This window comes from Helianthus annuus, chromosome 12 (assembly GCF_002127325.2).
Source record: "Helianthus annuus cultivar XRQ/B chromosome 12, HanXRQr2.0-SUNRISE, whole genome shotgun sequence".
Taxonomy (NCBI): Eukaryota; Viridiplantae; Streptophyta; class Magnoliopsida; order Asterales; family Asteraceae; genus Helianthus; species Helianthus annuus.
The window spans coordinates 98,814,032-98,826,701 of record NC_035444.2 but is presented as its reverse complement, the minus strand read 5'-3'; the positions used below and the strand labels follow the sequence as shown (position 1 = coordinate 98,826,701).

The window sequence follows — 12,670 nt, the reverse complement described above, 5'->3', positions numbered from 1 at the left end:
TCATCACTCACCACCATACCCAACAATTTCCCCCCAACTAACGATTCCTCACACACAATCAATTTATCACGACGTTAATTTTATCACGCGTGCTTCTATCACTCGTTATAAACTTAAGGGCGGGGTGGGACTTTTCTTTTTATCACGCGTTTTGAATTTTTCCACCACGCGTTATATGAAGACCGCCCCGTGTGACCTAATGGCTTTGATATATATTTTTCTAATGATCATCAATCAGTGAAAATGCCAAAATTGTGCCGGCTAATGGCTTGTTATTGGATTTACACTACCATGTCACCTGTTAATAACAACTCGAACTTCACATTCCCATGCTTATCATCTAACGTAGATAACACCAATGCACATAATGAAATAAATAGTCAAACAAGGTTATAAAAAGCAACCAATTACAAATCCAAATAGTTACTGTAAGATTAAATATATTATGATTAAATATTTAATCTAATAGTCATTATAATCATTTACATAATACATATCAAAATATATAATAACCTATTAAATAATTAGTTGGTAATTGTTGATGGACCATATTACCCTTATTAACTAATTAGGTTTCCTCTAGGGTGCATATATAAGGAGACTTATGTAGAGGTTCTAATGTTAGACGCATAACCTAATTCTCATAACATTAAAATCGCCTCCCTCTCCATAACCGAACTTCCTATTCGGTTTCATCATCACCATCATCAGTTTGCACCCTAAGGAGGAACCAGATCACACTGACAAACATGTCGAACTCGATGGCATCATCTATCACTAGATTCCCCATTGCACTGTCTGCTGTAACAAGTATGTTTTCATGTTTTCCATCATATTTAAACAGAACTGATCAACAGTTACACCATCGTAGAGTTACTTCCTTACATCTATATTGCTAAAATAGCTACATTTATCTTTTCTCTTGATCCAATTTATATACTTCATAATTTTGAAATGTTGATTTGTCGAATCTGTAATTGATTTTACAAAAAATGTTTTATTTGATTATGGCCTGGATGATATATTTACGTGAATTACGATACTTTTTGTAGATATAAAAATACAAAATTCTAAATGTAGTCATTTTTTGAACACTCTTCATCCTTTGGGATTGAATATCAATCGCTAAAAATCGAGTTGCAAATATTTTGAGACATAAAACAATTGGTTACAATTTGCAAAGTTGTTAGCAACAAGGGTATTTGCGACTGATATGGCAGTTGCATAGTGCAGGTGGTTCAGGTCTAGTACGATTCTAGTCTCGACTATTTATGCGCGCATCTATACTATCAAAAACCTCTCCATACTCAATTCTAGTTTAAAATTTTCTAAGTACATAAACTACGATAATTGTTGCACATATGTAGAAACCAAACTCCAAACTACACTCAAACCCATATAATAAATTTACCGAAATACAAGATATATTTGGCTCTTTCGTTCATTTCAAAACCACTAGTCTTATATACGAACATAGTTTAAGCCCGACTTCTCATCAAGTCCCCTCGAATAAAACTTCATCATGTAATCTTTTACAGTAAACTCACAATACATTTGAGGTCTTTCTTTCGTGATAAGCTTCTCAATGGGTCCATAAGTTTTGGGGGGTGTAGCCACACCATGAAAGAAACAAGCTACCGATGTTCTTGCTCGAGTTACATTGCCAAATGCTCGATGGATCACACTTTTGAACTTGTCATTTGATATGATCTAAATGGATTCAACACAAAATAATATGCATCACTATTCAGTTACCTTCATTACATGCAACATGCATTAAATGTCACTAGTACACAAGGCTTTTGTTGGTGCGATGCAGTTTATATTGATGGTGCGGTTCACTCAAACACCGCACCTTTACATCTTGCTTTACAAATTTCACCAACTTTAAATCTTCCATTTACATTTTCCCCCCTTTTGTTGCCCTGTTCCCGCTTGTTTCCATTTACGTTTTCCCTCCCTCATGAATTTCTCACCCTCACAAACCCTAATCGAACCCCAACCCCCTCTATTACATCCATCTGGTTCCCTTTAGCACCTCTCACTACGGATACCTTCCAGTGCACCATCGTTGCCCTCTATTGCACCGTCGTTTCCCTTTAGTTCAGCGCATCTCTACTGTCCGTTGTGTCCAGTTGTCCACTAAGTTCATATGAGTATGTTGTGGCTAAATCTCTGTTTTAATTCGCTGATTGTGATGTTTAGAATATGTGCATACCAAGTGTTTGATGAAATGTTTGTGTTAGTTTTTCCTCTAATTTATTCACATTTGTCTAAGTACCTTTGTTGCAATTATTCTTGATTGTGTGTAGGTTGAGTTGGAAATGGTGAAGATTCATGTCCTTGCAAAGGATAAAAGTTGGAACTGTTGAATGCGCTTCAGGTTATAGTTAAGACACTTCGAATGCTTTACATATACCGTCTTTTTTGCTTCTGTTTTGTTTTTTTTTTCTCCACAATTTAGTTGGTCTGATTTGGCATTTAGTTTATTAGGTAAAAATATATGCAGGTATATCGTAATATGTATATGGTCAAAATTTTTGAATATCAATGGCCACTTGTTTAAAAAGTATTTACACTTATAAAAGATTGTGACATAGTTTGGTTAGTATTAGATAATTCTACCATGGTGTATAACTTGTCAGTTTGGGGTTGAATTGACCAATAAAATGTGTTTTTTATTCACAAATGCACTCTAGCTGTTTGATAAAATGCCTCAGTAAACTGTACGTTGTAGGCTTGTAGCATCATTAACAAAATTGTTTGATGAGTTAATTGTTTGATGAGTTGCAGTAGGCAAAATAAGGGTCTCCACAAAGATGTTGCCATTCAGTTATGAGCTTGATTCTTCTATAGGACAACTGATATGAATGTACCAATTACTGATCCTGTTTCAGTTTGTGTTGTAGGAGCAAAGTTTTGAGAGGGTAAATGTTAACATAAGCAAAACCAAATCCATTAGTTATTGATTTGATTAGAGTATTCTGCCCTTCAATTTGAGGTAATTATTGGTTTAAAAATCAAGTCAGGTATTTTTAAATCGGGTTTTCTTTGTCTAACTGAGACCGAGATCGGGGTTATATGAAACATGGGACCGAAGAGCACCAAATGCAATCCTATTCTGTTTGCGAGTCAAGTAAGGTCTAACAGGTATATGAATTAAATCCTGGTAATGTCTCTTCAATTAACCGGGTTTGCGAGTCAAGTAAGGTCTAACAGAGATAAACAAACCTTATGTCTTTAATAACAACTTTTAGGAAATCCTTTTTTTTTGCAGAAATATGAAGCACAAGGCGGGTCTGAGTTTTTCTTTGTCATCAACATACAGGTTTGGCTTTATGTGTTTATTAAGTCAATGATGTTGACCATTCGAGTTTTTTTAATTGAACTGATCGTGGTTTGTGATGAACCTAGGTCCTGGGGCTACCGCATATATTGTAAAAGGGGCTTTTATCATTTTACTTGATGAATGAGAAAATATATTGTATTTGCCTTCTAAAGGCTTTTAATTGAACTGATCGTGGCTTTTTGTTGAAGAAAAGGACTTCATGCATGGCTTCAAGGTAAGGATCGCTTTCATTATCTGCTTGGATTTTAATTATTTTCCCTTTCAGAAATGGCATACCCCCTTTTATCATTGTTATCTATACTTTGTAAATAATTAGAGTTTGTAAGATACATACATATCTGATTATTCGATTAATGCATCTTTATACAACCCATTAGCTCAGATGTCAAGAATAATTGTCTAGCTACACTTAAAAAAAGAGACGGACTGAAAACGTGTCGATTCGCTTTACCTACGACCATATTTTTTAGGTTTGCTTATCGATTCGCTTTTAGCTATGACTATATTTTTTAGGTTCCTTTCCGTTTGCTACAGCGAATGATACCGACCGAGTGTTCGTTGTTGCATCCACCCGACGAATTCCCGCTGCAAAGCGCGGGGTAATTTACTAGTTATATATTTACAATCTCAACCTCTTTTTATTTGTTTTTACTTTTTAGTTACGGGAAGAAGATGTGAAACTTCCGCAATACAAAAATGACGATTTAGTCTTAAATTTAATCCCGGAATTGATTTCAAGGCGTTTGATGGCCCAGAATGAAATTGTGAAAAGCGTCTCAAGGTTAGCCCGAATTCTACCCTTTAACATTTATCTTATCTCTAACGGGTTAAATAAAAACTTGCTGATATATGTGTATGTAGTATATATGTGTGTGTATGTTTGTTAGTATATAACTAGATAATAATATAATTGTCTAATATTATGGGTTTTTACTGGATAATATAAATGAAAACTCCTGGAATATTAAATGGTTCCATATATTAAATTGAAGGTGGGGTTAAAAATATTAATGGGGCAGCAATTGTCAAACAATTACATATTTTTAGTGGTGCGGTCCACATTTATAAAAGGTGCGGGCTCCCCAACCGCACCCTCAAACAAAGTGATTTAATGGTGCCTATTGTTTTGGTGCGGGCCTCACACCGCATCTCTAAAAGAATTTGACCGCACCTTCAATTGAATTGTGTACTAGTGTGTGGCGGGTCCTTAACACTTATAAATTCTTTAGCCATATGTTAATAAATTAAGGATGAATACCTGAAGAAGATCTCCGATATTGACAACAAGAGCGCTCGGAATGGGTTCAACATTGGCCCATTGGTTTTGATGAAGAACTTGTAGCCCCCCAATATCATCTTGTAGAAGTAGAGTTATGAAGGATGCATCTGTGTGCTTATTGAGTCCATGGGTCTTGTCAGGTTCCGGGCAGGCTGGATAGTAGTGGCCAGCCAGGGTTTTACCCTTCTCGCATTCCAACCGTTTCAGGTAGCTCGGTTCCAGCCCAAGAGCTTCCGATAGCAACTCAAGAAGGGTGTCTACAAACTTCATTAGATGGTCTATATAGTTTACGGTGGCCTCTCTGCTCAAAAGAATACATGCCAATATTCTATCAACTATTTATTAATTAGGACATATACTCTTACAAAAGAAGTCATCAAACACGTAGTCCATATTTGTTTAATTACCAAAAAAATATATACCTGCAAATCGAGGGTAGATCTTGAGGATCAAGATGGTAGTTCTTCAACATATCGATAATCAATGTATCCCTCCAATTAGCTGCTCTCGACATGTACAAATCATAATTGGTGTTAAACTTCACCATCCTCTCCGGATCTCTCCAATAATAATCCTTTTTCATCTCTACATCCTGCTCATGGAACCCGCGCACTGCCTTGAGGATATCTTCAAGCACTTTGGTGGGTATTCCGTGATTAACCACCTGAAAGAAACCCCATTTTTCCGAAGCGTCTTTGATTTCATTGATGATGTTTTCTCTTCTTAAGCTCCCCTTATCGCCAACCCCATGAAGATCAATGACAGGTACTTGTAAACCTGTTTTACTAACTTCCAGATCTTCGGCTACTTCATCGGGTGGCCGGATGAATATATTTGGAATATCAACAACCCCGCCAACTGCAGCATCAACTAATCCTTTGACACCGGCTTTTGTGTCATCAAAAGCCCTTAGTTGTTTAGTTCGATCATCCGCTAAGATTTCCATATGTTCTTTGACACAAAAAATAGGAGGCTTGATGGCAAATAATTATACACAATTTGGTTTTAGGAAGAAGTCAAATGCTGAAAAAGTTTCAATCACTAAAAAATGCCAAAGTTGTGACGGCTAGTGGCTTTGATATATATTTTTCTAATGATCATCAATCAATGAAAAATGCCAAAGTTGTGACCGCTAGTGGCTTTGATATATATTTTTCTAATGATCATCAATCAGTGAAAAATGCCAAAGTTGTGGTGGCTAATGGCTTTGATATATATTTTTCTATTGACCATCAATCAGTGAAAAATGCCAAAGTTGCGGTGGCTAATGGGTTTGATATATCTATACTATATTATAATGTATGAGGAAGGGGTATTTTAAGATACCAAAAAATAAGAACTTTTTCTCCCCTTTATTTATAGAAAGACCCCTAAAATGAGAGTAGTTTAGTCTTTTAACAGTATTTATTTTTTAGCCACTAAACTTAGTACACTTAAATCCCTTAGGTTTTAACAAAATTATAGATAGTTAGTTACAATTCACCCCTCCACAACAAACTTATAATTTTTTTACGTATTCTTGACATATCTTATAAAATATACTGTTTAGAAAAAATACAAAGATAGCATGACGACCTACACATTTTTGTCGACGTTTCGATAGTTGTCTTTTTCAATATCGACGCACAGATTAAAAGGTACAAGTCGATAATGCTTTAATGAACAAGTAATTAATACTCGTGATATAATGCGCCAAATATACAAAGATAAGATCCATCTATGCAAACAAAAACAAAAAGAATTAAAAGTACCGTAACATAAAGTAACATAAAATGAAGATATTATATGTCACATTTTATTTCATTAAAACTACCTAATGTTTATATTTAGATATATCTTATAAAAACTTAAAATTAACCACAACAAACTTCCTAAATAAAAGAGTGACAAATCTAAAATTAAATCCTAATACACTTGTATAGTTACTATAAATACATAGCAGGACACCTCTATATTATTGCTAAACAAAGTTAAAAATGGATCCAGTTCTGAATTCAATTGTTGCGAAAAACCAAGCATACGAAAATGAAAATTCTAAGGTCAGTTCTGTTATGTCGCAGCAGTGAATAATTGTTTTCTTTTATTTACTTCTATTGAATGTTAACTTATTTGATTTTTCAGATTCAGTTGCGATGAACATGACAATTTAAATAATCCATTTGTCGAACAAGCTTCTAAGGTATTGATTTTGCTGGTTTTTAAGTATTATTTTTGCGTATATCTTTCATATTAACATGTTCGTTATGTTATTATATGTGCATTTTATTGCAGGATGATGATGATAAAAGGATATTTTTTCTTATGGTGCAATGTTTAGTCCATACAAATCTAATTTTCAACGTCAATTTAGTGAAGAGGTAATTTTAAGGTTTATTTAATATTTTTTAAGAGTTAAATGCTTGGTTGGTCCCTATGGTTTGCAAATATTGCAGACTTGGTCCCAGTGGTTTAATAATTACACACTTGGTCCCAGTGGTTATAAAATTGTAACACGGGTGAGCCCAATGGTTGCGTTTTCATAACATGAATGGTCCTTCTCAGCTAACATAGTTAAATACTCCAGTTAAGTGCATATCAAATTACCAAACTACCCTTAGTTATATAAAACAAAAAAAACTAAATTAAATATTTAATATTTGTGGGTCCCACCCCACTTCTTCTTCAACCTCAACCTCTGAAACAAGCACCACTGCCACAGGTCCCGTTCTCTCTCTCTCTCTCTTCTCAAACAAGCATCACCAACACACCTCAAACAAGTCCTCTCCGGAAAACCCATAACCACCCAAAACGACACCGTACAACAACCACAAACACAACCACAATCAGCACAAAAGTCACCGGTGGAGAAGGCCTACAGAGGGTGAGGAAACGACCCTGGGGACGGTGGTCGGCGGTTGATCAACGGTGAGGAAACGGTCACATCGGTTAATAAACTGTTTAGCAGTTCATCCATGATGAATCAAAGACCCAGTAATAAAAATAAGCATAATGTGGATGTTGAGTTGAATTTCGAACTATTTCGTTTTAGTATTGATTTGATTCAGTGAAAATTTTGGTTATTTCTGATTGCTTCGATGAGTTTTGATTGATATTTCAGTTTGTATCATCGGTTCTCATCATAGTTCTTGTATCATCTTTATAATCTTCAAATCCAGATTGTATCTGAATGTACTTGTTGAAGATACATGATGTGTGTAAAATGCAACATATAAATTACATCAAATGAGGCATAAAACTAACCCTTTTTAAGTACTAATGTTGGAAAAAGAATGTTTTTGTCTTCCTTTTGTATTTTCAGGATGAAATGAGCTCAAATCCACAAAAGAAGCAAAAAGACAGCTAATTCTAACATAAATACAAGAAAAGGAACAAAAGTGGATTGCCCGAACCCTCAACGACATCCTCCCAAGCAGAGAAGAGAAAACAGAAGACTGAACACGCCCCGTGCTCAGCCAGCACGGGGCCGTGCCCAAGAAGCAGCAGAAAAGACAAACCTATAGAAGCTTCTATTGCCCACCACGGGGCCGTGTCCAGTGAGCACGGGGGCGTGGCGAAAGTACAGCAGATGCATTAATTGTAATTGCGAATTACAATTAATGAAGATAGAGAGTGTCAGACGGGCACGGGGGTGTGTCCAGCGGACACGGGGCCGTGCCCAGCCTTCTGTTCAGCCTATAAATAGGAGTGCTTGGTTTCATTTCAACTCATCCCTTGACACACCACCTCTCTCACACTTCATCCACCACCCACCACCACCATAACACCATCATCCACCACCATCATCCATTGTCCATCATAGAGTGTGTGAGTCGTCTCAGGATCCAAGATTGATCGTAAGAGTTCTTGACAGTCAAGGCCATGTTTGCCAAAGTCTCTTACATCACTTGGTGAAGACAAGTGTTTAGTATAATACTTTTTATTTTTAATCTTTTGCACTTTTTATTTAGTTTTGTATTAATGACTTTAATAACTAGTTGCTTATGTTGAAGGTGATCTTTCCTTATCGTTTGTCCGTGGTGTCTTGGCATTATTTTACTGTCTATATAAAATAAAAGATTTCCACCATTCATATCTCCACGGTCTATATGGAGGTATGTTGGCTACCTGGTCGGGGGTTAAGGGAACGGTTTGGTAAGGGTCTTGCCCTTGTTCAGCGTTTAAAGGTCCTGCAAGGGACCTGGGTCAATTTTAGTAGGATCTCCTTCAATACCTATAGGTATTGGATGGCGGGGATCCAAACTCTTTGACCCCCTCATAAGTTAACTACTATTAATACTATAACCCGACTATTTAGGACTGTATCCCTGCTGACTCAGACTACTTAGCCGAGGGTAACGTCACCGCTAAAAGCGGGGCCTACCACAATTTGCATTAATAACTTAATTCATTATCTTCCAATAATCCAACCCTTTAGGATTGTATCCTTGCTGACTCAAACTACTGGGTTGAGGGTAATGTCGCCTTCAAAAGAGGGGCCTACTACAATAACTAAGATAATCTCTTAAACAAGTGCAAAAGTGCGAAAATAATCAAAGGTTATACTAATACACGAGTCGGATCCAAGTGATTCATCTTGTCTATCTGTTTTTATTTTATTTTTATTTTTCAGCATTTAGTTAGTTTTTATTTTCTTAGTTTAAAAATCTTTTCTAACGTTTTGATTTGATTAGACGTTGAGGATAAACCGGTACTAAAAGCTCTTGTGTCCTTGGACGACCTCGGTATCTTACCAACACTATACTACGTCCACGATGGGTGCACTTGCCCATATGTGTGTTTAGTGTTAGTAAATATCGTGTTTTTTAAATTTAAAACTTGGCTAAAAGTGTAAAAAGGGCTTAAATATACATTAAAAATATATAACATCTCACACACATCAAGTTTTTGGCGCCGCTGCCGGGGACACAAGGATTTTAAGAAAGCTTAAAATCGACGGCCTAATCAGTTTTTCAAAACCTTTTCAAAACGGCCTAATCAGTAGCCTGAACACGGGGCCGTGCTCGCTGAACACGCCCCCGTGCTGCATATTTTTAGTTAGATACCCAGATACAAAGTCTGAACACGGGGTCGTGCTCACTGAACACGCCCCCGTGCTCAACGTGACCAGTAACTTTAATTAAAACGCCCAGATACAGACCCTGAACACGGGGCCGTGCTCACTGAACACGGGGCCGTGTCCAGCTCCTGTTTCCGTCATTATATTTGTTTTCTGGTCCCGAGACTCAGTTGTGATCTGCTGAGTGATGCTTATGGATCAGTACTCAGGAGGTTACAACTACACCTATGATGAGGATGATTATAGGGGTAATTATTGCACTAATTGTCGTAACACACGCTAGGTTCAATATAATAACTCATATCAACCATCCAATTCATACAACCATTATGAGGAGCCCAGGTACGAGCCATCAACTTCATACACATCCTATGAAGACCAAAGGTATGAACCTCCTCCCTCATACTCATATTTTGAGGAACCAAGGTATGAGCCTTCATACTCATACTTTAATGAGTCAAGATATGAGCCACCACCTTCATATACTTATTATGAGGAACCATGGCGTGAACAACCTACCTCATATGAGTACTATGAAGAACAAAGTTTCGACCCTTATCCATCATATACTTACAATGAAGAACAATGGTGTGAACCATCTACTTCATATGAGTACTATGAGGAGCCAAGGATCGAACAACCGGATTCAAGCTTTGAGGATCCCAATTCTTTTTCTCTCACCGAAGTAACCAATAGGATTTTAGAACACATTAAAACTATCGAACGTTGCATAAAAGAATCTCGCGCAAGGGAAGAGGAGTCCCGCGCAAGAGAAGAATTAAACTGTAATAATAACGTAGAGATAGTTGAAAACGTAAAAATGGAAGAACAAGAAAGTGAAAAACCGAAAATGAGTTAAACAACGAAAAAGGTGAGTCCGATAATGTTAAAATTCGAGAAGAGTCTAATTTTGATGAAATTAACCTCTTGTCACCTACTTTCGAAAATCATTGTTTAGTAACCCCTTATGCCAAGTTTTTAAAAGAGTTAAACACTAGTGCTAAAATCAAAGAAATGGTAAGTGTTAAGTTAACTAATGATCAAACCTCGCTAATAAAAGAAGATCCTTTTGAAATTAACATTACACCGGTTCCATGTTTCTTTCAAAATTCCTTTATTAGTAATATCACCATTGATAAAGATCTTTGTGTTAACATAATGCCTAACTACATTTTTGAAAAATTAAGTATTAGTGATTTTACTCCACTTCAAATACCCATTTTTCTATCCGACCGAAAAGTGATAAAATCAATCGGTGTAGTTGAAGATGTTTTGGTTCAAACAAGTCAAATGGTAATCCCAACCGACTTTGTCATCCTCGATGACGCTCCTTTAGTCTTGGGAAAACCTTTTGTACAAACTCATAAAGCGTTGAAAAACCAGAAATTCAACAATCTACCTCTTCAATTAGGGGCATTCAAAAGGAGCATAGATCTTGAGCGTTCAATGAAATATCCTTTTGGCAATAATGACCCCCTAATTGAAGATGAAGCTGAACCACCCGATACAAATGAAGAAGACGACCACTTTGTTGAAGAAGAGATCGCCATAGAACAAACCTTTAAAGTTCTTGATCTAGATGAGCCTCAAAATAAGGAACATTCTAAAGGTCCACCCATTAAGCTCAAAGAACTTCCTAAAGGTTTGGAATATGCTTTTCTAGACAAAGATGGTAGTTTACCTGTAATTATTTCTTCTAAATTAAGTAACATAGAAAAATAGAAATTAGTTAATCTTCTTAAAAAACACAAAAACGCGATCGCTTGGAAGCTTGTAGATATTAAAGGAATAAGTCCTTCCATGTGCACGCACAAAATTTTAATGAATGATGACTACAAAACAGTAATTCAACCACAACGAAGAGTAAATCCCAATGTACAAGAAGTGGTTAAAAATGAAGTCATCAAGCTACTTGACGCCGGACTAATCTACCCTATCTCCGATAGTCCATGGGTGAGTCCCGTCCAAGTAGTCCCAAAGAAAGGAGGTATGACGGTAATAACTAATGAGAAAAATGAACTAATACCAACAAGGACCGTCACAGGATGGAGAGTTTGTATAGATTATAGACGATTAAATGAAGCAACAAGGAAAGACCACTTTCCTTTGACTTTCATTGATCAAATGTTAGAACGACTATCCGGTCATAAATTTTATTGTTTCTTAGATGGTTTTTCAGGTTACTTTCAAATACCGATAGCAGCAGAAGACCAAGAGAAAACAACTTTCACATGTCCCTACGGAACTTTCGCCTATCGACGCATGCCATTCGGTCTATGTAATGCACCTGCAACATTCCAACGTTGTATGGTAGCCATTTTCCATGATATGATAGAAAAGACAATGGAAGTCTTCATGGACGACTTTTCTATCTTTGGAGACTCATATGACCAATGCCTCGATAATCTTGAACGAATGCTATCCCGATGTGAGGAAACTAACCTCGCCCTTAACTGGGAAAAATGCCATTTCATGGTAACGGAGGGAATAGTACTCGGTCACAAAATCTCAAGCGATGGAATGGAAGTCGATCGAGCAAAAATAGAAACTATTTCTCGATTACCTCCACCATCCTCCGTGAGAGCAATCAGAAGTTTCTTAGGGCATGCCGGATTTTATAGAAGATTTATCAAGGACTTTTCAAAAATTTCAAGACCTCTAACAAAATTACTTGAAAAAGATGCACCTTTCATCTTTGACAAGGAATGCAATCAAGCATTTCTAACCCTCAAGGAAATGCTAGTCAATGCACCTATCATGATAGCGCCCGATTGGAAATTCCCTTTCGAAATCATGTGTGATGCAAGTGACTTTGCCGTTGGAGCAGTCTTGGGACAAAGAAAAGAAAATCATTTCCACCCAATTTATTATGCTAGTAAAACGCTTAACGATGCACAAGAAAATTACACAACTACAGAAAAAGAATTACTAGCCGTGGTGTTTGCTTTTGATAAATTCCGTTCTTACCTTTTTCTTTCTAAAACTG

General features: G+C 36.6%; 1 protein-coding gene and 1 long non-coding RNA gene across 8 annotated transcripts; one reads left to right on the top strand and one right to left on the bottom strand.

Annotated features, from left to right (window-relative positions):
* Positions 1-1,314: 1,314 nt before the first annotated feature.
* On the bottom strand, positions 1,315-5,676 carry LOC110895856 (1-aminocyclopropane-1-carboxylate oxidase homolog 1). The gene is made up of 3 exons (XM_022143219.2): positions 5,051-5,676; positions 4,608-4,929; positions 1,315-1,710 (listed from the first exon to the last, which is right to left on the bottom strand). The coding sequence occupies exons 1-3, from the start codon at positions 5,572-5,574 to the stop codon at positions 1,462-1,464; spliced, it is 1,095 nt and encodes a 364-aa protein (XP_021998911.1). The 5' UTR covers positions 5,575-5,676; the 3' UTR covers positions 1,315-1,461.
* Positions 1,787-4,038, top strand: LOC110895857. Of its 7 annotated transcripts, none has more exons than XR_002567414.2 (6): positions 1,787-2,156; positions 2,313-2,383; positions 2,910-3,150; positions 3,278-3,328; positions 3,415-3,563; positions 4,009-4,038. It is a non-coding gene; the product is annotated as an uncharacterized LOC110895857 (long non-coding RNA). The 7 variants fall into 7 exon arrangements; XR_002567419.2 differs by having other exon boundaries at positions 3,258-3,328; XR_002567418.2 differs by lacking the exon at positions 2,910-3,150.
* Positions 5,677-12,670: the final 6,994 nt, after the last annotated feature.